The sequence below is a fragment of the Silurus meridionalis genome, chromosome 23 (genome assembly GCF_014805685.1).
Source record: "Silurus meridionalis isolate SWU-2019-XX chromosome 23, ASM1480568v1, whole genome shotgun sequence".
NCBI classification, from domain to species: domain Eukaryota; kingdom Metazoa; phylum Chordata; class Actinopteri; order Siluriformes; family Siluridae; genus Silurus; species Silurus meridionalis.
In genome coordinates this window covers 26,115,272-26,142,441 of record NC_060906.1, presented here as the reverse complement: position 1 = coordinate 26,142,441, position 27,170 = coordinate 26,115,272, and the positions used below count along the sequence as shown (strand labels likewise).

At 42.6% G+C, this 27,170-nt stretch overlaps 2 protein-coding genes across 3 annotated transcripts in view; both read right to left on the bottom strand.

Annotated features, from left to right (window-relative positions):
- Positions 1 to 27,170, bottom strand: part of LOC124377092 (NACHT, LRR and PYD domains-containing protein 3-like) — a 68,386-nt gene that overhangs the window by 691 nt on the left and 40,525 nt on the right. The window contains exons 10-12 of one of the 2 annotated variants that reach the window (XM_046836401.1): positions 5,918 to 6,091; positions 3,502 to 3,675; positions 77 to 253 (exon numbers count right to left, since the gene is read on the bottom strand). In XM_046836401.1, the coding sequence (XP_046692357.1) occupies positions 77 to 253; positions 3,502 to 3,675; positions 5,918 to 6,091 (525 nt within the window). Of the gene's footprint in view, positions 1 to 76; positions 254 to 3,500; positions 3,676 to 5,917; positions 6,092 to 27,170 lie in introns of both variants that reach the window. The other variant, XM_046836402.1, reaches the window with a different exon arrangement.
- LOC124377097 (NLR family CARD domain-containing protein 3-like) lies at positions 13,099 to 17,708 on the bottom strand. The gene is given in 7 exon segments (XM_046836414.1): positions 13,099 to 14,257; positions 14,259 to 14,874; positions 15,209 to 15,282; positions 15,614 to 15,751; positions 16,058 to 16,165; positions 16,398 to 16,448; positions 17,627 to 17,708. Coding segments are annotated over 6 exon segments (2,136 nt in total). The 5' UTR covers positions 16,439 to 16,448; positions 17,627 to 17,708.

Genomic DNA, 27,170 nt, shown 5'->3' with positions numbered 1-27,170 from the left:
GAACATATGATAAACACTGTCAGTTTATTCCCTTCTGGATTACAATAAACAGACTAGTTGTAATACAGGGACTCACTGTAGTGTCTCCAGTTTATGAAGTGGATCGTTCAGAAGTGCAGAGAGCATCTTCATTCCTGATTTTCCTGTTTTATTACCGTTCAGATTAAGTTCTCTCAGCTGTGATGAGGGGTTTGACTTCAGAGCTGAAGCCACAGCAATAAAACCTGCATCTGAAATCTTACAGTCACGCATAGTTGAGAAAGCAAAGGAAATATGTCAAATAAAAACACAGGATTCATAGGAAATCCTCCTTACATATTGGATAGTTGGATGTGAAGCACATGCTTAATAAACATAATGACTTTATATTGGCATCAGCCCTTAACTCTGCAACTGGACCTTGGACTTTCTCATTACCCTGTTAGTCTTCGCCACCACTTTTAGGACTCACAGCTGAAATGCCCTACCTAAATTTAAATGTTAACAGTTCCTGATAAAAGTGGGCTACATACACAATTTAAATAGACACTTTGAGCTTTACTGTGCATTATTCAAAGTTGATATTGCTCCAAAAAATAATAATGTATAGAAAGTTAAATATAATTAAGTACAGAGAAAATAAATTTCCTAAATTTAAATTGTTTTTTTTTTCATATATACAGTGGAACCCACTTATCTCCACCTCGGTTAACTCGCCAACCCTATTAAGTCGACGTTTTTGAAGTGGAATCGGCAAATTCTCGCTTTGTCTTAGCATTTTTTTATCAGTTATGTCGATTTTTTTATGTCGCGGAACCCTAATATCTCGAGCACAAGCGGGGCAAATTTGCCACTTAACATCGGTTATGTCAGGAATCCCCCTGCCACGCCCCCTTCAGCGGAGGCATTCCCGAAACACCCTGCTTCTTCTCCCGTGCGCTCCTCGCAGTCATGCTGATCACACACACCTGACTCTCATTCACTCACTCATCCCATCTCCTATTTAAGCCCCTCACCTCCACACACTCGCGGTCCGTTATTGTTTGTGCATGATCGTATGTGTTGGTTAATGGCGGTCTGTGTAAGCGTGTATACGTATCCCGCTACCTACCCTTCTTCTCGGACTCCGCATTCTCTCAACGGCACCCCGGATTACCCCGATCCTGCTGTTTTCCATGTTCACGCTGTCTGCAGCATGTTTATCCGTTGCTTTCCAGTGGAGCGCTTTCCATAGCGCAGATCCGTGGATTCTCTACACGAACTGTATTTGCTTTCACAGAACTTCGTGGACCGCGCTCCCGGAGCGCACCACTGGATATTACTGCTTCGCTACAAGTATTGGTGGATTATCTACTGAGTATTCTCAATAAACTTTGTTTGCGTTTACTTCTGCTTCCGCCTCCTTATCCGCATTACAGGTTTTCTCGATCCGCATGAACAATCAATTAAATCGCGGCAACGCTGTTGTGTAAAAAAAACCCAAAAACACGTGCATGCACATTCTCATTTAATAACGCACATCATGTACATAAATAAATGTCAAGCACGTTAATATATTGCCGGCATATTGGTTTTCGTTTATCTCGATCATCGGTTACAACGCTTTTTGGCGTCCCCTAGGCCGGCGACATAACCGGGTTTCACTGTAAATACATGAAATCAGTCCTGGAGCAATCCAGAAAAGTACTGGGTTAAAAGCCATGTCTCATTAGTTTATATTTAAAATTGCATGGCACACACTTCCTTTTTAAGCATTTCTCTTATAAAAACAAACGGCAAGAATACATATAACATTGTATAAAACTGTAAAGGGAGATATTGTCAGAGAACCACCAGCCACGCCTCCATCCTGCACTCAGCACACTCGCTCAGCCTCTTCTTCCTATCAATTACCCACACCTGTCTCCAATCTACAGTACCCTTAAAAAGGCCCCCATTCCCACTCGCTTACTGTTTACACTAAAGATTATGCCTGGACTACCTATGCTCTGTATCCCACCCACTTTCTGCTGTTTGCTTCTTTGGAAGCTCCAGCTTCTTGTACTAAGGCAATTAAAGCTTATTGACTTAATTCTGGTTTACGACTCTTGATCAATGTGTGACCAATATATTGTACTTCTATAGTATATTGTAACTTCTTTTTCTTCTCCTTCTTCTTTCGGCTTCTCCCATGACTAATAGGTTAACAGACCACAGTCTGCTAGGACTAACAACTGCAACTCTTCCATCCTCACCCACGACAACACACCTGAGCATGGCACAAACTCCATCATCAAGTTTGCAGATGACACCACGGTGGTAGGCCTAATCAGCAACAATGATGAAGGGGCCTACTGGGAAGAGGTTTAACACCTGACATTGTGGTGTGCCAACAACAATCTTGCACTTAATACTTAAAAGACCAAGGAGCTGATTGTAAACAACTGGCAGACCAAGATAGGAGAGACACTCGCACTCCAATCTACATTGATGGGACTGAATTGAAGCATCTATCTAGCTTTACATTCCTGGGTGTCCATTTCTCCGAAGATCTTTCCTGATCCCTCAACATTAGCCCTCTGACTGGGACATGTTCAATGAAGCTGCAACCAATGGCGATTTTATCAACTTGGAGGAGTACCTGTCAACAGTGACAAGTGGCAAGTGATTGATGATATGACCATCTTAAAGACCATCACTACACGCTCCAACCAGAAGCCATGGATGACCGCAAAGGGGGGTGCGCTGCTAAAATCAAGAGACTCCACCTTCAGAGCAGGGGACAAGACGACCTTAAAGACAGCAAACTGTCCCGTGCCATCAGAGAGGTGAAGCGCACATGCCAAGAAAATCCACGGCCACTTCCAGGACAGTGGAGACACCCGGTGCATGTGGCAGGGCAACCAGGCGATCACGAACTACAAGACAACATCACCTGCTTGTGACTGTAATGCCTCCCTCCCAGATGCGCTGAACGACTTCTACGCCCGGCTCGAGGTGTAGAACAACATCTTTCTGCCTCTTAATGTTACAGCCTACTGTTGCACATTTTTTTACTGTTGCACAAATTACAAGTCTCTGCCTCTTGTTGCCTTTTTGCACGGTTATGGTAAATTTAAATTAGTTTGCAATGTTTGCAATTTGCAATATTACAGTATTGTTGTAATATAATGTATATTGCACTTTTTCACCGACTAATAGATTGTGTAGAAATGAACACATGAACATCCACCAATGATCATAACCTACTGTAAGCTACAGCGCCACACCACACTGAGAAGGGACCATAGCACATTACTGCACCTTGAGCCTTTTTTCATACCTATGTGATGTTACTCTTAATAATCTTTTCTGTAAAAGGTATATATAATTTGCTCCTACATGAAAAAACTATCTTACAGAACTGCTGCTTGCCTATAAACCTACGATGACCTGCTACATTCAGCGCCTGTCTCCTGGTATACATGTAACCTGTGCTGCTGGTGCCCTTTAAGCCAAGGCTTCACTTGACCTTTATCTACAGTATTATAGCGATGTTCGTACTCAAGTAGCTCTAGTGTACAGTGTGGAGTCTTCAGTCCAACAGAGAGCAGCTTCACTCCTGAATCCTGCAGGTTATTCCCAGTCAGGTACAGTTCTCTCAGTCTGGATGAGTTTAAGCTGAGAACTGAGGAAAGAGCTCTACAGCTTTCTTCTGCCAGATCACACTGGCACAACCTGAAAAGAAATAACATTTAAAAGATATCTGAAATGCCTCTTTCAAAGTAAAATCTTCTGAATGCAGTTATTCATGTTTCTATTTTAGTAACTTTATCTAAATGTTAACTAGTGCATTTTAGCTTCATAGTTGCGAGCAAAATTTTACAAAATGTTTTCAGGAGCAGGTTTAGGTTTTAGGAGCATTGCTGAAAATCTCCTGTTCAGGTTTAGATTCAGTTTCTATAACTGGTAAGGGCACTGAAGATGTCAATGATCCACCTGCCACGCCCCCTTTGGTGGCTCTCTATGCCTCCACTCTCCATAGAGCTCCAGGTTTACCCACGCACACCTGGAGCTCATCATCACTCATGCCTCCACTCTCTCTGAAGCTCCAGGTTTAACGAGGCACATCTGAAGCGCAACACTCCACTCCTACATAAACCCCTCACTCACATTCACGCCCCGTTCGTTATTGTTTATGTTGGACTTCCCGTACTGCATGTTTTGGCGTTCCGGTTTTCTTACAAGACTTCTCTCATCCGTTTCATCCGGACTCCAGAATCCTGTACGGCTGCTTCCCCTCCTGTGCATCTCGGGTCAGCTACGTTTCTCCCAATGCGCTACTCGGACTATCTCTCTCAACCTGAGGACTGCCGTGTGTGTATGTGCGCCTGTGTGTGTGTGTGTGTGTGTGTGTGTGTGTGTGTGTGCGTGTGTAAATCTCTCTCTCACGCATGCCATTAAAACCCGAGCGAGCTGTACTCCGGCTTCTGCCTTTTGTTTCACTCACACCGTGACAGAAGAACATTAAAATTATTCTCATGCTCGTGAAACTAGTTTGAGATAACTTTTGCTTTGTAACAGGGTGCATTGTCCTGCTGGATTAATATTAGTCATTAATAATCAGCAGTGCCATTCGAAACTTGTTTGCTATTAACATGCCCAAAGTGTGTCAAAAAACATTCCTTACACTATCAAACCACATCCACCAGCCTGTGCTGTTGATACAAGGCAGGTTGCAGTTATGGATTCATGCTATTAATGCAAAATTGTAACTGCCATCTGTGTGCTTCAAGAGAATTCTACATTTATCATACCAGACTGCATTTTTATCAGATTTCCTTTGTCCAGTTTTGCTATACCTATACCCATTTCAGTCTCAGCTATCTGTTCATGACAAATGGGGAACCAGTTGTGGATATCTGCTGTTTTAACTCATCCACCTCAAGGTTCAACACCTGACATCTGATTGTTGTATGTAAAATTTTTGACTGAATTACTGACCTCAGTATCTCCAGTGTACAGTGTGGAGTATCCAGTGTGTGTGTGTGTGTGTGTGTGTGTGTGTGTGTGTGTGTGTGTATACCTCAGTATTCCAGTGTACAGTGTGGAGTCTCCAGTGTGTGTGTGTGTGTGTGTGTGTGTGTGTGTGTGTGTGTGTGTGTGTATACCTCAGTATCTCCAGTGTACAGTGTGGAGTCTCCTGTGTGTGTGTGTGTGTGTGTGTGTGTGTGTGTGTGTGTGTGTGTGTGTGTGTGTGTGTATACCTCAGTATCTCCAGTGTACAGTGTGAGTCTCCTGTGTGTGTGTGTGTGTGTGTGTGTGTGTGTGTGTGTGTGTGTATACCTCAGTATCTCCAGTGTACAGTGTGGAGTCTCCTGTGTGTGTGTGTGTGTGTGTGTGTGTGTGTGTGTGTGTGTGTGTGTGTGTGTGTGTGTATACCTCAGTATCTCCAGTGTACAGTGTGGAGTCTCCTGTGTGTGTGTGTGTGTGTGTGTGTGTGTGTGTGTGTGTGTGTATACCTCAGTATCTCCAGTGTACAGTGGAGTCTCCTGTGTGTGTGTGTGTGTGTGTGTGTGTGTGTGTGTGTGTGTGTGTGTGTATACCTCAGTATCTCCAGTGTACAGTGTGGAGTCTCCTGTGTGTGTGTGTGTGTGTGTGTGTGTGTGTGTGTGTGTGTGTGTGTATACCTCAGTATCTCCAGTGTACAGTGTGGAGTCTCCAGAGTATGTGTGTGTGTGTGTGTGTGTGTGTGTATATACCTCAGTATCTCCAGTATACAGTATGGAGTCTCCAGTGTGTGTGTATGTGTGTGTGTGTGTGTACCTCAGTATCTCCAGTGTAAAGTGTGGAGTCTCCAGTGTGTGTGTGTGTGTGTGTGTGTGTGTGTGAGTGTGTGTGTGAGTGAGTGAGTGTATATGTGAGTGTATGTGTGTGTGTGTGTGTGTGTGTGTGTGTGTGTGTGTGTGTGTGTATATACCTCAGTATCTCCAGTGTACAGTGTGGAGTCTTCAGTCCAGCAGAGAGCAGCGTCACTCCTGAATCCTGCAGGTTATTGTCACTCAGGTTCAGTTCTCTCAGTCTGGAGGAGTTTGAGCTGAGAACTGAGGACAGACTTCTACAGCTTTCCTTTGTCAGATTACACTCACACAGACTGGAAGAGAAAAGATGAGAAAGAATAATGCATTTTTTCCAACTTTGTTTTAAAATAACAAGTGCAACATTTACTATCCCGTTAAGTTACTTATCCACAATTTAGCGATGAATGTGTTTTTATTTCACATACATGAAATCAGTCCTGGAGCAATCCATAAAAGAAAGGGGGTTGAAAGCCATACAGTGTGTGGAAAATATTCACAGCACTTCACCTTTTCCACATTTTGTAATGTTACACCTTTTCTCCAAATTGTAATAAAATCATTCTTTTGCTTAAAATTTCACAAACAAAAGCACATGATAACAACATGGAGTAAAGTGTGTTTTAAATCTTTGCACATTTATTACAAAAAAAATAAAAAGAAAAAAAATCACATGTACGTAAATATTCAGAGCTTTTGCTCAATGCTTTATTGAAGCTCCTTTGGCACCAGATGCAGCCTCAGGTCTCTTGAGTTTAATGCTACAGGCTTGACACTTATTTTTGGGCAGTTTCTATCCTTCTTCTGTGCAGAACCTCTCAAGCTCCTTCAGGTTGGATGGGGAGTGCGGATGCACAGCCATTTTCAGATCTCCAGAGATGGAGAGGGTTCAAGTCTGGGCTCTGACTGGGCCACTAAAGAACCTTTACAGACTCGTCCTGTAGCCACTACTTTATTACCTTGGCTGTGTGATTAAGTTTGTTGTCCTGTTGGAAGATGAACCCAGTCTGAGGTCCTGAGCACTCTGGAGCAGATGGTATAGGCCAAGTGATGAGCAGTGCCTGGTTTCTGGCAAACGAGTTCAATCTTTGAAGTGGAGTGCTGCAGAGATGGTTCTTCTGGAAGGTCCTCTCTCGTTAGAGAAACTCAAGCTCTTTCAGAGTGACCTTCGGGTTCTTGGTCACCTCCCTGACTAAGGCCCTTCTCAACCGATCGCTCATTTTGACTGGGTGGCTCTGCTCTTGAAAGAGTCCTGGTGGTTACAAACTTCTTCCATTTACGGATAATGGAGGTCACTGTGATCATTGGGTCCTTCAATGCTGCAGAAATGTCTGTCTCCTTCCCCAGATCTGTGCCTTAATACAATCCGGTCTCTGAGGTCTACAGACAATTCCTTGGACTTCATGGCTTGGCTTGTGCTCTGACAATAACTGTCAACTGTGGGACCTTCTATAAACATGTGTGTGCCTTTCCAAATCATGTACAATCAACTGAATTGACCACAGGTGGACTACAATCAAGTTGTAGAAATATCATAAGGATGGTCAGTGGAAAAAGGATGCACCTGAGCTCAGTTTTGAGCGTCATGGCAAAGGCTGTTAAACTTTCCGGATGCACTGTATGTGTCGTGAGTTTATTTCTAATGTAATGAAGATATCATGAAGAATTTGATTCCTACAAACTTTTATCTGAGAATATATCAGGTCCTTTTCTCCCTCCCCCATTCATACAGACTATCAGATCATAAGCTAATATCATTCAGTGTGGAGTGCAACTTAATGGTTGCAAAAAATAACAATTGTCATTCAATTTCATTTCGGAATATTAAGAACATTTATCTCTCTGCTTCGTTGTCAAAGTAGCAGGCCTAGAATTCAGGATCGTAACAATTGTTTTCTCTTCCCTTCTACTCTACTAATGTGCACCATTGCGCTAGTCTGGATGATATTCCAAAACCCAAGGGTTATTCGGGTCTTCACATTAAAATTTTTGCTGATTATTGAAGCTCAATCAGTAGGCCACCATCAGCTCTGCATGGTGCTGCAACACAAAAAGCATGTTCTGCCCTCACACTAAAAAATACATGGACTAATTTGTTAGACCACTTAACACATAAACTCCCCCATATAAAGACAATCTATCAAATGTTTGTCCAGAAATGAAAACAATCTAGATCACTTAAACTCCAATAAACTGTGCCTATCATAACCCAGCCATTAGGGAGGCACAAGCCAGTGCACTCTTAATGCCGGTCCCAAGCCCGGATAAATGGGGAAGGTTGCGTTAGGAAGGGCATCCAGCGTAAAACGTGCCAAATCAAATATGCAGATCACAATTAAGAATTTCATACCGGATCAGTCGAGGCCCATTAGAGGTATCATTAGCTGACAGGGTACCGGTGGAAATTGGGCTACTGTTGGCTGAAGGAGGAGAAGGAGAGAAGGAAGACATTTACAGATACAGTAGGGAAAGGAGAAGTGAGGAATGAGGAAGTGCAGGAGAGCATAAGGAGAAAGAGGTTGGCAAAACAGAAGTGGGATAGACAGAGTGATGAGAAAAGTAGGCAGGAGTACAAGGAGATGCGGCAGCGGTAAGAAGGATGTATGAAAGCCAAGGAAAAGGCATATGAGGAGCTGTATGAGAGGTTGGACAGTAAGGAAGGAGAAAAGGATTTATACTGATTGGCCAGGCAGAGAGACCGAGCTGGAAAGGATGTGTTGCAAGTAAGAGCAATAAAGGATGGAGATGGAAATGTGTTGACTAGTGAGGAGAGTGTGTTAAGAAGGTGGAGGAGGATTTTGAGCAGCTGAGGAATGGGGAAAATCAGAGAAAGAGAAGGTTGGATGGTGTTGAGTTGGTAAAGCAGGAAGTGGATAGGATTAGTAAGGAGGAAGTGAGAGCAGCGATTAAAAGGATGAAGAGTGGAAATTTGGTTGGACCAGATGACATAACAGTAGAAGCATGGAGATGTTAAGGAGAGATGCAGTGGAGTTTTTAACCAGATTGTTTAACAAGATTCTGGAAGGTGAGAAGATGCCTGAGGAATAATTATAGTGTCTAGTAAGAGCTTGACCCGCATCAATTCCAGTAACTGTTGTCTACAAAGGGCCACGGAGGGTCTTCACAGCGCCAGTTACAGCTTCTGCTTCATCACCGTCACAAGGCATCAGCGTGGACTCTTTAAGCTGCTTCCTCGCGCCTGACCTATACTTCGGACAGCGGTCTCACAGATTCGGTGCAATGGTCAAGTACAGCCACACTTACGAACATTGATGATAGGTCGTGAGTATTAATCTACTATAGTACGACAATACGTTGAGCAACGGATGAACGGCTTCTTGGACTGAACATTCAATACTCGCCGGCTCACCAACAATAGCAACAAGATAAACTGTGATTATATTTGCGCCCACACCTGCAGGCATCATGGACACATGGAATTTGTCTAATTAAGGACATAGATTTTGTTTTTTTAATTTTGCATTCATCCACTTAGTTAACAACAACGCAAGGCTCTGAAGGCACAAAGGCGTAAGTTGGAGCGATTACAGGCAGCGAAAGAGATAAGGGCCGCTCAAGTCAAGTTTAAGATCTACAAAAGAGAGACGGATCACAAGGATGCTATTTATTTCAAGAACGAAAGGAACATGGAAGCAAAGAATACACCCGTAACTACAGTGCCCCTCTCTCAAGTTGCAACGCCCCATCATACAGACATTCCCTCTCTCACTCAGCTCTTTCAAGACAACATAGCCTTAAATAGTCGTCCTGTTCCTGAGCCATTTGTCTTCAATGGCGATCCCATACAATTCATTGAATGGAAGGCAGCATTCACTTCACTCATAGACCAAAGGGCAATCACGCCAGCCGAAAAACTATACCACCTAAAAAAGTACGTTGGTAACCCAGCACGGCAGGCTTTAGATGGCAACTTTTACCGAAATGACAATGAAGCATACCAAGGGGCATGGGACAAACTAAATCGTCACTTTGGCCAGCCATTCGCCATTCAGAGAGCGTTTAGAAAAAAGCTCACCAACTGGCCGAGAATTCCATCGAAGGATGCTGAAGGACTGAGACGCTTTTCAGATTTTCTGAATGCTTGTCAAGATGCCATGCCTCATGTCAAGGGTCTCGACATATTAAACGACTGGGAAGAAAATCGGAAGCTCGTTCACAAACTACCAGACTGGGCAGCTTTACTCTGGAACCGACAAGTCTCGCAAAGCCTAAATGAAAATCAAGAATTCCCAAGTTTCAAAGAGTTTGCTAGATTCACGTCAGATGAAGCCGTGATTGCTTGCAATCCCATTACGTCCTTTCATGCCCTTCATTTGTCAGATTCTATCACTGAGAAGAGAAACCTCAGAGATGTGAAGAAAACCAAAGCTAGTGTGTTTACCACCCAAATAGTCACTAAAAATGAAAAACACAAGCCAGAACAGTGGAAAGTTAAGGTTTTATGTATCCTTTGTCAAGATAATAGACACCAACTACACGCATGCTACAAGTTCGCTGGGATGGTGTTAGTTGAGCGACGCAACTATATAAAGGAGAAAAAACAATGTTATGGATGCCTGAAACCCGGCCACATCGTGAGAGACTGCCATCATCGTCTTTTCTGTAACCACTATAAAGGAAAGCATCTTACAGCCCTGCATTATGACAACTATAAAAGAGAAAGGACTACATCAGAACCAGAAACAAACCAAAGTGCTGCTGCAACGTCACTCAGTGTAGCAGGTGACGGCTCATCAAACACATCTATGGTGATACCAGTATGGGTTTCATCAAAAAATGATCCAACCACTGAGAAACTCGTCTATGCACTGCTCAACACTCAAAGTGATACTACGTTCATTGACCAAGAATTGAGTGATGGTCTTAATGCTGACAAGTATCCAGTGAAACTGAAGTTGACGACTATGAGTGGCAGGAAAACGGTGATCACAAGCGAAGGTGTCTCTGGGCTTCGTGTTAGAGGATATAGTTCTGCAGTTCAAGTCAATCTTCCGGTCACCTATACAAAGGACTGCATACCTGTCAACCGCTCTCACATTCCCACTTGTGAGATGGCTAAAAAATAGAGTATAGTAAGAAATAGTGGATGAAATACAACCACTGAAGGACTGTGTAGCAGGTCTTTTAATTGGCTACAACTGCTCAAGAGCTATGGCACCACGAAAGGTCCCCTTAGGAGACGATGAGGAACCCTATGCTGTAAGGACTGATTTAGGATGGAGTATTGTAGGGCGCTCACTACAAACCCAGGATGTGTTGAGCACACATCATCTGTGTCACAGAATTACACTTAAAGAGCTACCTCCCTTAACTCCTACCGACGTCATTTGCGTTCTAGAGTCTGACTTCAAAGATGGCAATGACGACAGCAAAATTGTGTCACAAGATGACATTACATTTTTTTACATACTGGATAAGGGAATAAAGAAAAATGTGTCTGGACATTATGAAATGCCTCTGCCCTTCAAAACCAGACCAGCCTGCCTGATAACAAAGGCTATTACGCGCCTTCTTCACCTTAAAAGGAAATTACAACGGGATGAAAGGTATAAGGAACATTATGTTGAGTTCATGGAGGAAGTCATTGGGAAGGGAGATGCTGAGCAGGTCAATGATGGTGGGAGTGTGCTGGTACCAATCTTTAAGCATAAGGGAGATGTTCAGACCTGCAGTAACTACAGGGGAATTAAGTTAGAGGAGATCAGAAGAAGTTACATTGTGTGTTTGTGAATTAAGAGAAAGCGTACGACAGGGTGGAGAGAGGAGTTGTGGTATTGTATGAGGAAGTCAGGTGTGTCAGAGAAGTATGTGAGGGTGGTGCAGGACATATATGAGGACAGTGTGACAGCAGTGAAGTGTGCAGTAGGAACGACAGACTGGTTTCAGTTGAAGGTTGGACTGCATCAAGGATCGGCCCTGAGCCCTTTCCTGTTTGCAGTGGTGATGGACAGGTTGAAGGACGAGGTCAGACAGGAGTCTTCATGGACTATGATGTTTGTGGATGATATTGTGATTTGTGGTGAGAGTAGGGAGCAGGTGGAGAAGATCCTGGAGAGGTGGAGGTACATGCTGAGAGAAGGGGAATAAAAGTCAGTAGGAGTAAGACAGAGTACATGTGTGTGAATGAGAGGGAGGGCAGTGGTGGGGTGCGGTTGCAGGGAGATGAAGTGGAGAAGGTGGAGGAGTTCAGGTACCTGGGGTCAACAGTGCAGAGTAATGGAGAGTGTGTTAGAGAAGTAAAGAAAGAGTGCAGGCAGGGTGGAGTGGGTGGAGAAGAGTGATAGCAGGAGTGATTTGTGATAGAAGAGTATCTGTGAGAGTGAAAGGGAAAGTTTATAGGACTGTGGTGAGACCTGAGATGTTGTATGGATTAGAGACAGTGGCATTGAGTAAAAGTCAGGAGGTGGAGCTGGAGGTAGCAGAGCTGAAGATGTTAAGGTTTTCTTTGGGAGTGACGACAATGGACAAAATTACAAATGAGTTTATTAGAGGGACAGCACATCTTGGACGTTTTGGTGACAAGGTGAGGGAGGTGTGATTGAGATGGTTTGGACATGTGCAGAGGAGGGACATGGGGTATATCAGTAGGAGAATGCTGAGGATGGAGACACCAGGAAGGAGGAAAATAGGAAGACCAAGAAGGAGGTTCATGGATGTGGTGAGGGAAGACATGCAGGTAGTTGGTGTGAAAGAGGCAGATGTAGAGGACAGGGGGGGAATGGAGATGGATGATCCGCTGTGGCGCCCCCTAATGGGAGCAGGCAGGCCTGATCCTTGATGCAATCCAACCTTTACCTTGAACCAGTCTGTTGGTCCTACTGCACACTTCACTGCTGTCATACTGTCCTCAAACATGTCCTGCACCACCCTCACTCCTGCTATTACTCCTCTGCACGCACTCTACCCTGCCTGCACTCTTTTCTTCACTTCTCTACCTGCACTCTTTTTTTCACTTCTCTAACACACTCTCTATTACAAATAGAGCAAATGCCCTTATCCAACTTGCAATTATCCTATTTATACACTAAGTAGTGAAGTGAGTTAGTCAAGGGTCTTGCTCAGCAGGCCAGCAGTGGCAAGTTGGTGTAGGCTGGGATTTGAACTCAAAATCTTCCAATCAGGAGTCCGACATCGTAACCCTCAGAGACAACACTTTTTTTTACATTAATTTTAATTCAGCAAAATCAACATATATACATATATTCATATATATATATATATATATATATATATATATATATATATATATATATATATATATATATATATAGTAAAATACTCACTAAGCTTTTCTGGAGGCTTTGACCACCGGCAGCAGCTTCAGAAGACATTCCTCTGATGGATCATATTTCCTCAAATTAAACTCGTCCAGCTCCTGTTCTGAGTTCAGTAACACAAACACCAAAGCAGACCACTGAGCAGGAGAGAGTCTGGGTCTACTGAGACAACTGTAACCTCCTCTGTTTACATAAGTTTGCACTTCCTGCACCAGAGAAACATCATTCAGTTCATTCAGACAGTGGAACAGATTGATGGATTTCTCTGGAGATGGATTCTTGATTATCTTCTCTTTAATGTAGTCCACCGTTTCCTGTTTGCTGTGAGAGCTACTTCCTGTCTGTGGCATTAAACCTCGTAAGAGAGTCTGATTGGACTCCAGTGAGAGACCCAGAAGGAAGCGGAGGAACAGGTCCAGGTGTCCATTCTCACTCTGTAAGGTCTTCTCCACTGCACTCCTGAGGAACTCAGACATGTTTGATTTGGTGAAAAGATCAGACAGATCAGTGGTTTGTTGTTGTGCTACATTTCTGCTGATGAAGGAGAGAAATGCATATAAAGCAGCCAGAAACTCCTGAACACTCAGATGTACAAAGCTGAACACCTTCCCCAGGTGAAGCCCAAACTCCTCTCTGAAGATCTGAGTACACACTCCTGAGTACACTGAAGCTTCTCTCACATTAATGCCACACTCTTTCAGGTCTTCTTCATAGAACATCAGGTTTCCTTTCTCCAGCTGTTGGAAGGCCAGTTTTCCCAGTGCCATGATGCTATCTCTGGTCTGCTGAGGATCAGGGTCACATTTCTGATGGTACTTTTGGTCCTTGTGTTTGATCTGAAAGATCAGGAAGTGTGTGAACATTTGAGTCAGAGTCTTGGGGATTTCTCCACTCTCTGCTTCACCCAACATTCTCTCTAGAACAGTGGCTGAGATCCAGCAGAAGACTGGGATGTGGCACATGATGTGGAGGCTTCTTGAAGACTTCATGTGTGTGATGATTTTATTGGCCAGGCTCTGATCACGTATCCTCTTCCTGAAGTACTCCTCTTTCTGAGGATCACTGAACCCTCGTACCTCTGTTACCTGGTCTACACACTCAGGAGGGATCTGATTGGCTGCTCCTGGTCGAGAGGTGATCCAGAGGTGGGCAGAGGAAGCAGATTCCCTTGATGAGGTTCGTCAGCAGCACATCCACTGAGGCTGATTCTGTTACATCACTCAATCTATCATTGTCCTGGAAATTTAGAGGAAGTTGACACTCATCCAGACCATCAAAGATCAACACCACTTTATTCCTCTCACAGTCTATTAATTCTAGTTTTCTCATTTCTGGGAAAAAGTGATGAAAAAGATCCATCAGACTGAGATGTTTCTGCTTCATCAGGTTCAGCTCTCTAAAGGGAAGTGGAAACATGAAGGTGACGTCCTGATTTGCTTTTCCTTCAGCCCAGTCCAGAATGAACTTCTGCACAGAGACTGTTTTTCCAATTCCAGCAACTCCTTTAGTCAGCACACTTCTGATGGACTTGTCTTTAAAGAGATCATTACATTTGATGGGTTTCTCCTGTGTTGCTGGTCTCCTGGACAGTGTCTCAATCTGTCTCACCTCATGTTCATTATTGACGTCTCCACTCCAACCCTCTGTGATGTAGAGCTCTGTGTAGATCTCATTCAGAAGTGCTGAACTTCCATGCTGTGAGATTCCTTCATTAACTCTTTTAAACTTTTCAGTCAGGTTGGATTTGAGGATTGTGTGACACAAAGAGACACGGTGTTCCTCTAATAAACAAGAGAAAAATATAAGATGGAAATATTGTACAAACACTTCATAATGGTATTATTCAAAATTAATCTTTTTTACATAAAAAATATTTCTATTCAGAAATATAAAATGATGCTTTAAAAATGTGTTTATATATACTTTTTATTAAATACTGATAAATTCCATGCATAGAAAACCTTTATATTTATATGTAAGTTTATATTTAATTTTAGATTTCAGACCAATCTCCACTATTCCCAAAATTGTTTTTTAAGAAGGTGATGTAAAGCACTCCTGAAGTTCTTCCTCTGAATTTGAAGTGCAAAAATAATCATGAATTAAAGCCCTTACCGGTTTGCAGTGTGCTGCTTGGCTGATTATCTTGTTCTGTTTTGCTGCTACTTTTGAATTTCTTCTTTTGAAATCTGTGGAAAATATACAGATAAATGGTAATGGTAAAGTCAGGCGAGGAAACTATAGATGCTGGAACCAGCTGTCACTAGCATGATGCATCTTTGAACTTCCATCAGACCAACTTTTAGGTTCCTAATCACCACAGATGTAAACCCATTTATTTTGTTTGCTTAACTTGGCTGTGGTTCTGAACATCATCTGTTGGAGCTTATGGGTTCTTAAGGGCCTTCAAAGCTGTAAAAATATTACAGTTTTGTTTTCCCAAATGTGTGTCTCAAAGCAGTTCTGTCTCTGAGCTGTAGGGGTTAGTCCTTTAAACCTATGACTTGTATTCCTCTTTACCTTGAATCAGTAGACACTTCTTGTTTTTTTTCCTGTTCATTTTTTAATTGTATGATTGGTGGATGATTCATTGACTGTTCACTCTTCATGGAGACACAGCTGGATTCTGATGAGCCTGCTCTCTTTCTCTGAAAGAGTCTAAAATACAGATGTTATTAGAGACAAAATATGAATACAATTAAAAGAAATAAAACTAAAATATTTAGCTGTAATCAGAACTCCAGCATCAGAGAAAATACTCAGAATCAGAATCAGGTTTATTGGCCAAGTCTGGTCAAGAACATTTCCATTATCTTCTTTTTATTCTAGAGCTTTAGCTACTGTGGGAGATGTTTTTATGTGAATAAAAGATTTAATAAACAGTGTTGTGAAGTTTAGATCAGATATCTGGAGCAGGTTTCTGTCTGTAATCACACACAGTTTTATTTTCTACAGAATTTTTACCTCGGATCAGTAGAACTGCTTTTAAAGTGAAGTGGACGATTCATCGACTGGTCACTCTTCATGGACACACAGCTGGGATCTGGTGAGTCTGATCTCTTCTCCATCAGACTAAAACACACACAGACAGTGTGTAAGTTCATCTTAAACTACTTTATTATTATTTATTATTACAGTCCTTTCATTTCTTCACTTAGTGATCAAACTCCTCATATCAATAATATCTGCTGCTCTTCAACATCTTTATATGAGTTTCAATAAAGTCATAAACACATCAGATCTGATCTGATCTGTGAGTCTGATCTGATTATTGTTGCTGAATGATCAGATTTCTCTCTCTCACCTCTTGTCTGATTTTGTGTCTGGTTCTGCAGAGAGACTCATGTTGGAAATCCTGTGTTCATACACACACACACACACACACACACACACACACACACACACACACACACACACACACACACACAGAATTTATATTGACATCACATGACACTTAATGTACACACAGATCGACTCTGTTCTGCTGATGATGTGATTCTGAAGGAAATGGAAGCAGAAGTGATTGAGGAGCTTCTCAGGGACGGGAGTCTGCAGATGAATGCAGGTGAAAACTTTCACAACTTCCTCTTTTATTTGTGGACTTTTTACATCAATATTATGAGCTTCCTCCACTGACTTCCTGTAGCTTCTCACATCAGATTTACCACATTGATCTTTACCTACAAAACCAAACACACACCAGCACCACCACCTCCCACCTCTTCTAGAAGACAAGTTCTCCACAGAACAGATTCAATAATAGAGGTGAAGAACAGCCCGAGGTGAAGCAGAGAGCATTAACATGGTGTAAGATCTCACATCTTAGTCATGGATCATCACCTGGTCAATGATGTTTGCAGAGTAAAACTGACCGAACAGATCAAATAACAGAGTTTTAATAGAGAGAGAGAGAGAAAGAGAGAGAGAGAGAGAGAGAGAGAGAGAGAGAGAGGTTTGAACACACACCATCCAGCCAATCAGAATGGAGTATTCAGACTGAACATGGTATAAGTGTATATTTTCAGTGCTGAAGGGGTGAATACTTATGCACAGTGTGTAGAGATCCAGCATGTAGTAGAGACGGAGTGTAAAATGTGGTGTAGAAAAGAAAGCTGAGTGAAATCTAGTGAAATGTGGAACACAGCTGTAGATTGGGAGTCTCTCTGTGTTCTTTATGTTTCTCTGCTCACATGGTGGCGCTGTGCTTCACTTCCTGTTTATCTGCAGCTGTGACTTTAGGAAGAAACCTTTAGTGCTGGAACTGATGTTCACAGGTTTAAATGTGACATGAGTTGAAAGCTTTTATTTCTTTATTCTATAAGCAGTGTGTAGTGTTTTATGATGATGATAATAAATCTAATAAAACACTTCATCACGCGCACAGTGTGTGGGTTCTAGAACCGTGTGTGATGGAACAGTTCACTTACAGAGAAAAATCCTCTTCATATCACACCAAATACAGCAGCACTGTTCTTCATCTCACTCATATTTATAACTTTCACCTTTTATACTCTTACATTTCACTTTACTTACCGTTTTCTCCTGCTTTTCTCCTGCTTTTCTCCTGCGTTTCTCTTTTAGTCCTTCAAGTTCCTCTTTAAAAGGCGGTTCTGACTTTCGCTTTCACTCTCAGCTTAAAACTTTGTACACCTGCACCATCTGTTGGTCACAGCCTGCAACAGCACTCTCTGCACTAGCTGTTGGTCACAGCTTGTAATTGCATGAGTGATCGATACATACGCTTTAACCTTCCTCTTGTGTTAGGGTCGGCACCGACCCCTTTTCAGGTTTAAGTGCACAGATGAACCACATAAATTTGTTCATTGCATCACATTTTTTTTTACTTTTTTCAGGAATTTTCTGATTAAAATGCATTACCTTTGTGTTGTTAGGGTCGGTTTCGACCCAGTTATAACATTTTAAAACAATAATTAGTACCAAAACTAAAATCATAGACACGCTGTCAGCTCACTGACACAGTCAGCCAACAGCTCACTGACAGACAGCTCCTCTTCTAACCCTGTAAGCTTTACTTAGGGGCTTCTCTCTTTGCCTGTTTCTCGCCTTCCCAGAACAAACAAAACAAACAAAAAAACCCAGACATCTATAAGACATGCATAAGACCAATTCAGTTTAGAATTGGTGACTTGCAGAGTGCATATCTCCAGTTTGCAGCATGCAAAAAATGAGTAGATTTACAACAAGCCAAGCTCTCGATCATCTCTTCGCTGAAAATAATACAGAGGACACAGCAGCATTGCGAAACAGATGAGCAGGTCTCTGAGGAAGACAATGTAGAGTATCAACCAGAAGACACAGACACATCTGATGAGTCTGATGAGGAGGCTGAAGCTGCTTCCTCTCCTTCTGAAACATTCAAATCCAAAAGTGGTAACATCTGTTGGAGCTCAGTACCTCCTGAATTACATGAAAGCATCCCCCAAGAGCAGCTAAGGCGTCTGCCTGGTGTGGTAGAGGATGGGCATCTTTTACTGTTCTGGCGTTTAACCATCGAAAGTCAGTACAAATCATCAGATCACCATTCTTTTTCCACACCAGAACAAGAGGAGAATAACACTCACTATTTCATTTTCTGAAGGGGTGCCGAAGGGGGCAAGGCATGGGGATTCCTGACCCCCAAAAGGCGGCACTGGGCGCCCCAACCCATGAAAGCCGGTGGCCCGGGACACTCAGAGGATGCCCCTCCAATCGTCCAGGGTCGCAGGTCACCCGGCTGGAACCGCCACGGTACCAGGACAAGGGCCCGAGGCGGAGCGACCACCCCTGTGGAGAGCTGGAACAAGACAACGACCCCAGTGGGGTCCCAGAACGGAGCACAGCCCAACGCAGAGGCCAGGAATGGAGCGAAGCCCTCGGCAAAGACTGGAGGTGGAGAGACGTCCACCACAGAGACCTGAAACAAAGCGACGCCCTCACGAAAACCGGAGGTGGATAGACTTCCACCACGGAGACCTGGAGCGGAGCTATGCCCTCAGCGGAGACAGGGAGCGGAGAGACGCCCAATGCAAAGGTCAGGAGCAGAGTGACGCCCACCACGGGGGCCAGGAGCAGAGCGACGTCCTCGGAGGAGACCGAAGGCTGCATGACGTCCTCGGCGGAAACCGGAGGCAGAGAGACATCTCCGGTGAGGGATAGGGACCCAGCAGCGCCCACAGCGCCCACAGAGTCCGGAGGCCGAGTGACCCCCAAAGCGAAAAAGTAGAGGCTGAGAGACGCCCTCGGTGGTGTCCAGGGTCTGAGTGACGACCACTGTGGAGGTCTGGAACGGAGTGATGTTCACTACAGAGGGGAGGAGCAGAGCGATGTCCTCTGTGGAGACTGGAGGTTGCGTAATGCCCACCATGGAGGACTGGAGCAGAGAGGGGTTCTCCAGGGAGACCGGGAGCGGAGTAACGCCTTTAGCGGAGACTGGAGGCTGAGGGATGCCCACCATGGAGGTCAGGAGCTGACCGACATCCCCCACAAAGGCCTGGAGCAGAGCCATCCCCACCGCTGAAACCTGGACCAGCATGACGACCTTGGTGAGAACCAGAGGCTGGGTGGAGCACTCAGGTCAGGTCAAGTCAAGTTTATTTGTATAGCGTTTTTCACAACAGACATTGTCTCAAAGCAGCTTTACAGAAATCAACAGTTAAGGTGAATGGTGTGTGTTTATCCTGATGAGCAGCCATGGCGACTGTGGCAAGGAAAACTCCTTAGATGTTATGAGGAAGAAACCTTGAGAGGAACCAGACTCAAAGGGAACCCATCTTCATTTGGGGTCAACAGGGTTGACAGGATGGAAGGCCTGCTGGACGGAGACCAGAGATGGAATGACGCCCATGACGGAGTCCTGAGGCCAAACGATGTCCTTGAGGGAGCTCAGAGGCAGAGCGATGACCTTTTACTGTTTGAAAAGACCCCCAGGGTTGGTCCAGGTGATTAAACACTGCTCGATTTTCTCGAAATCCTTTGTTTGTATTTAAATAAAAGTGTTAAATCCATGCTCTTGGTCACCTTCCAGACTACAACCCTTTTTCCCCTGTTTTCTCAGCTTTGTTTCCTTCCCAGGATTTGTGTCTGAACATGGTTCTGTCTTTGAGCTTTGGGAATTATTCTCTAACCTCATGGCTTGTGTTTTGTTCAGACATACAGCATCAACTACATCACCAATTTAAAAAACATTGACAAAGATGTCAATGGAAATCATTTTAGTGGCATATTAACATATCTTTAATGTGTTATTTAGGATTATTTTTAATCGTCTTTACAGTAGATCAGTAGAACTGCCTTTAATTTAAATGGAAGATGCATTGACTCTTCATGGACACACAGCTGGGATTTAAGTCAAGAAGCTTTTATTGTCATTTCAACCATACAGTATATATCTGACGCATTACACAGTGAAACAATGTTCCTCCTGAACCCTGGTGCTTCAAACAACAACAGGAACAGGATCTCTTCTCCATCAGACTAAAACACAGAAACACTGTGTTCATCTTCAAGTTCTTTGATTTCATTTCTTCACTTAGTGATCAAACTCCTCATATCAATAATATCTGTTTCTCTGTATATGTGAATCTGATGTGTGTGTGTGTGTGTGTGTGTGTGTGTGTGCACATGGGATATTTACCTATACTTCGATACTTATAGTTAGAATATAGTTAACATTTCTTCTTCACAGTCATGTTTGGATTTGGATGCTCACATTATGTGGGTGTTTCAGTCGTACACTATAATCTCATTAGAGTTTAGATTTCTTCAAATCCTACTGTAATGCGAGTTTCAATGTAAACACTGTAAATCTGTCAACAAACACAACTAAAACACAAAACCTGACCCTTTAATTAGTGTTATTAACCCATTCATTTAGTAGTTTATTAACAGTTTTTTATTTATATATTTAGATACAAGTGTAGATGTTCAGTGTGGCTTCCAGAAAACTTCATAAACAAAGAGACACTGAACAGTGAACTGGTTTAATCTGTTTTACATTCCAGAGGGTGGAGTATAAAGTGGAGGGTGGATCTTACTAACAGATTACATGTACACGATATTGTGGAAAGACCAGACATACTGTAAATTAAACCACACCTTAATGGACAACCTGTGTGTGGACTTTAGTGAGGAAGTTACAGGGATAAGGTTACAGGTTTGTCAGCATTCCTTTACAGAGAGCAGCAGCTGTTACTGTAGTTATACTTCCTGTCTGCTTGTTTATCTTCAGCATTTGATCAGCAGGTAAATGCAGCACACTTTAGTTATAAAACCACAATCATTGTTCTGTTCTGCACACACACACACACACACACACACACACACACACACACACACACACACACACACACACACACATAAATTTTTAAGTGTTGTTCAATAGTAATAGTTTTTATTTAGGCTGAGTGTCAGGATGTACATGAATGATGTAGTAAAGTGTAGTGTAGTGTAGTGTAGTGTGGTGTGGTGTAGTGTAGTGTAGTGTAGTGTGGTGTGGTGTGGTGTAGTGTAGTGTAGTGGTGTAATGTAATGTAGTGTAATGTAGTGTTGTGGTGTCGTGTGGTGTAGTGTAGTGTTGTGTGGTGTGGTGTGTGTGTAGTGTAGTGCAGTGTAGTGTAGTGTAATGTAGTGTGGTGTGTGTAGTGTAGTGTAGTGTAATGTGGTGTAGTGTAGTGTGGTGTAGTGTAGTGTAGTGGTGTAATGTAATGTGGTGTGGTGTAGTGTAGTGTAGTGTAGTGTAATGTGGTGTAATGTGGTGTGTGGTGTAGTGTAGTGTTTTGTAATGTGGTGTGTGTGGTGTAGTGTAGTGTAGTGTAGTGTAGTGTAGTGTAATGTGTGGTGTGGTGTAGTGTAGTGTAGTGTAGTGTAATGGTGTGGTGTGATGTGGTGTAGTGTAGTGTAGTGTAATGTGGTGTGGTGTAGTGTAGTGTAGTGTAGTGTGGTGTGGTGTGATGTAGTGTAATGTAATGTAGTGTGGTGTAATGTAATGTGGTGTGGTGTAGTGTAGTGTATTGTAATGTAATGTAGTGTAATGTAGTGTAGTGTAGTGTAGTGTAGTGTAGTGTAGTGTAGTGTAGTGTAGTGTAGTGTAATGTGGTGTGTGTGTGTAGTGTAGTGTAGTGTAATGTGGTGTAATGTGGTGTGGTGTGGTGTGGTGTGGTGTAGTGTAGTGTAGTGTAATGTGGTGTGGTGTGGTGTGGTGTAGTGTAGTGTAATGTGGTGTGGTGTAGTGTAGTGTAGTGTAATGTAGTGTGGTGTAATGTAATGTGGTGTAGTGTAGTGTAGTGTAATGGTGTGGTGTAGTGTAGTGCAGTGTAGTGTAGTGTAGTGTAGTGTAGTGTGTAATGTGGTGTGGTGTAGTGTAGTGAAGTGTAGTGTGGTGTAATGTAATGTGGTGGTGTAGTGTGAGTGTAGTGTAATGTGGTGTGGTGTGGTGTAGTGTAGTGTAGTGTGAGTGTAGTGTAGTGTAGTGTAATGTGGTGTGTGGTGTAGTGTGGTGTAATGTAGTGTAGTGTAGTGTAGTGTAGTGTAGTGTTGTGTGGTGTAGTGTAGTGTAGTGTGGTGTGGTGTAGTGTAGTGTAGTGTGGTGTGTGGTGTAGTGGTGTAGTGTAGTGTTGTGTGGTGTGGTGTAATGTAGTGTTGTGTGGTGTCGTGTAGTGTAGTGTTGTGTGGTGTAGTGTAGTGTAGTGTAGTGTAATGTGGTGTAGTGTAGTGTAGTGTAGTGTAGTGTAGTGGTGTAGTGTGGTGTGGTGTGGTGTGGTGTGGTGTAGTGTGGTGTAGTGTGGTGTAATGTAATGTGGTGTGTGTAATGTGGTTTACCTTAAAGACTAACATCGTAAATATTCTATAGACACTGAGCAGACAAAGGAATGTGTGTGAAACAGTGTGAAAACCATCTTAACACTAACAATGGCCACTTTAAATCATTTATGATTTAGCATCACACACCAAAACATAGGATGTTCATCCGTGGAACAGAATCAGTGACACAAACTGCAAATGAAAAGACAAAGACAAACAAAAACATAGAGATTCCATTTCATTCTTTCCCTACATGCATATAATCCTTCATCATCACCACTCCAATCGAGGCCTTTATGGCCTGTCTTACCATCATCATCAAACATGGCAACATACAAAGTATAATTCCAACAATCAATAAAAGAATCATTCCTAAAACAAAATAGTGTTCAACACTCATAAACAAACTCTTAATCTTCTCAAAAAAACTTTGTTCAGCAGATGTTTCACGTTCTCCAAGACATCATGAGACATTTATTTCTCAGTGCTTGCTCAGTATGTCTATTAGCAGTATTATAAGGTATACAGGTACAATCGCTTCTCTGAATAATGTGTTCAAAGAGAATAAGGAAAATTCGGAGTCTAGTTACAACTATGCACATATTGTTTAGAATTTAGACCTAGAGCAGGTATCAGGGTAAGCTAAACAAACAGTTAAGTGAGTCAGATCTTCACCCCGGAGGTGGCCCCCTTTCTACTATAAAGAAAGGATCTTTCCGTGGGCTCTCAACTGTTTCAGCCCTGAATACTCACTTAGGTAGGCTTCTTAGGCCAACAGACCAATTAGTGCACAGATTAAGTGGGTGCTGTTTTGATCCTGCTTGCATGTATCCACTGTGGCTGATGATCAGTCAGAACTCCAGTTCTGGTTACAGCTAGAACATTCGCTGGACCCAGATACTTCGGCTCACCGACCTTGGTAGGCTTCAGACTTCGTATCAGGACCTGCTGATTAGGCACAAAAGGGTGTGTTGGCTTATCTGTGGGCAGAGGAAGAGTTAGTGAGACATCAGCACTGATAGTCGTCCACCATCACTTCCAGGTTACCTAAGGAAGAAATGCCAGTGCGTCCCCTGACCCATGGGGTCGGGAAAGGCCGGCCCATTAAAATTTCAAAAGGTGACAGTTTAGTAGTTGAAGATGGGGTCATTCTCATTTCTGTGAGCACTGCCGGGAGAACAACAGTCCAATTTCGGCCTGTTTCAATGCAGGCTTTAGTAATACGTTCCTTAATGGTTCTGTTTGTTCTCTCTACCACTCCAGCTGACTGTGGGTGATAGGAATATTAAAATGCCAATCAATTGCTAAGCTTTTAGCCAAAAGTTGTGTTACCTTCGAAGCAAAAGGTGTGCCGTTATCACTTTCAATCACACTAGGAATACCAAGCCTAGAGATGATCTCTTTTGTTAATATTTTGACAACCGTTTTAGCATTCTCTGTCAACTATAACCAACAGATATCTCAAATTTCCTACAACGGGCATATGTGTAAAATCTATCTGTAGGTGTTGGAAAGGGGCTTCAGGAAAAGTAAGCAGTATGTTGTACAGGTCGATGTACGTTAGTTTTGGCACAAGTCAAACATGAATCCAACACTAGCTTGGTTGTTTTAGCTACATCAGCAATACAGTATAATGCATTTATAGCCTGTATGACTTTAGCTATGCTAATGTGTGACATCCCATGGTAATGCTTCACCAACACTATTAAAGCTAGTTTGGGAAGAGCAATTTTGCCATCTACATCTCTAATGATACCAGCAGAATCTGATTTACATTGTTTAGAAGCCCAATACTCAATGTCCTCCTCAGTAGGCTGACTTTGAAGTATTTTAGGTCAATGTCTGGTATATTGGAGATATGTGACATCATCGAGATCTCAGGATTTGTATGTACAGTGTCCAAATCTACTGGTTGTTTTGCTGCTTCCTTAGCTACTTTATCCGCTAATGTATTTCCCTGAATTTCCTCTGAATCACCTACGGCATGTCCTTTAACCTTCACTATGGCCACTTTGGCAGGGAGCTGAACAGCTTTTAAAAGGTCACCTATAAGATTAAAATGTGCTATGGGCTTTCCATCAGCTGTTTTAAAGTCTCTTTGCTTCCATGTTTCGGCAAAATCATGCACAACACCATAAGCAGACTTAGAATCAGTGTATATAGTCACTACTTTACCTTCAGACAACTGACATGCTCTTGTGAGTGCGACCAACTCTGCAGCTTGTGCAGATGTGTATGGTAATGATTTAGCTTCAACTATTACATCAGGTAATCTTACAACCGCATATCCACATAAATACACACCATCAGAAGGTTTTGAACATGAACCATCTACATATAGACAATCCCCCTCTTCCAGGGCCGTATCTAAAAGATCGGGCCTACAAGAGGTCTCCTGTTCAATGTGTTTAAGGCAATCATGTGTGTCGTCAAAACCATCTAGGTCAATATCGTCTAGCAGATCACATGAGCTACTACAGCTGAATGCGGCTGAGAAGAAGGCTTAATAGTTAAGTTTTCCGTTGCCAAGAGTGTGGTCTCATAACCAGATCTACGTTGTGCTGTCATATGTTGTGTGTTGAGGTTGTGTAAAATAGCTGTTACCTGATGTGAGGTGTACAGTATCAAAGGATGTGACAGCACCGTTTTCTCAGCATCCCGGACCATCAGAGCCGCAGCAGCCACTGCACGCAAGCACGAGGGCAACCCTTGTGCTATGTTTTCTAAAGATTTGGAAAGATATGCAACAGGGCGATATCTGTCACCGTGTTCCTGGGCTAGGATCCCCGCAGCCGTACCACCACGTTCGTGCACATATAGGTGAAAAGGCTTAGCATAATTCGGCTGACGAATCAACAAAACCCTGAGGAAGACGTGTCCAGGTGAATTGACGTCCCCTATAGGTAAATGCGAAAAGTGGCTGCGTCTCTGAGGCCAAAGGGACACTGAAAAAAGCAGAACAAAGATCAATCACAGTAAAAAATCTGTGAGTCGCTGGTATAGAGTTAACAATGGTAGCTACATCGGGCACCAAAGGAGCTAACGGAATAACTAATTTATTAATCTCACGTAAATCCTGTGTTAGCCTCCAGCATTTTTTATCTGCCTTCAAGACAGGATTAATCGGTGTGTTATACGGTGAATGTGTCTCGATCAAAACACCTTGTGACAATAAATTGTCAATAACTGGAGCAATGCCAACATTCTTCTCTTTCGACAATGGATATTGTTTAACAAAAATCGGATGGTGTGTTTTCATGAGTGCATGATACGGTTTTACCTGGATTAAACCTGCCTCATCTTTGTGAGAGGCCCATAATTTAGGGTTAACTTCACCTAAATTCGGTTCATCAGGCAGGACCTCTGTACTACCTTGGAAGAAATCTTCCGGATGTGGCTGTGGCTCGGTTGAGAGCATGAGGACAGAAGGAAAAGACAGTGAGACATTGGTTTCAAAAACAGAATCTCCATTCCCATTTTATGCATCATATCTCTTCCTAAAAGGTTTAAAGGCGAGTTTGGAATTATTGTAAAGCTATGATAAAAATTAGTACCAGTCTGTGTCACTACAGGCAAAAGGTGAGTTACAGGACATGAAATTGGAAATCTATCCATTCCCTAATAGAACTTCCCCTTTTTCCTAGGACCTCCTCCTTGAGTTTTGTGCTGAGGCTGGAATGCACCACTTCCTGTTGCAGTGCAGAGCATAACGGGTTAACTTAACCTGGAGCATAGTAGAAACCTCTAGCAGCATCTAAATCTCTAGAAAAAAAGTATCTAGATGTAATACAATTTCACTCCATAATGCCAAATGGTCTAAATAAGGATTAGTTCAATAACCGGCACAATTCCTATACATAAAATCTTTGGGATTTTCTTCCGGCAATAAGCGAGAAATGTCATGACCCATCTTCTTAACACAGAACAAAGAACAGACACACAACACTTAATACACAGACAATACACACAACACTAGGCACCAGGGGGATCGCAGTCTTCAAACAAAAAAATAATCCAATCTCTCCAATTGAATCACAAATTTTGTTAGGTAGGAGAAAAAAATAGACTATAAAGCCAAAACAAGATTGAAGTCTTTTGAAAAATTTTAAAGTCTTTTCAAAATGTCAGTTTTTCTTTAGTTCCTTTTCTATTTTCTCTCACTTTTTTTATTTTATTTATTTATTTTCTTCTTAAAAACAATTCATTTTTCATTTATCTATTTTTTTCGGGCATATAAATTATCGTGGATTCTTTTGGATACTTCAGACAATATCGCCTA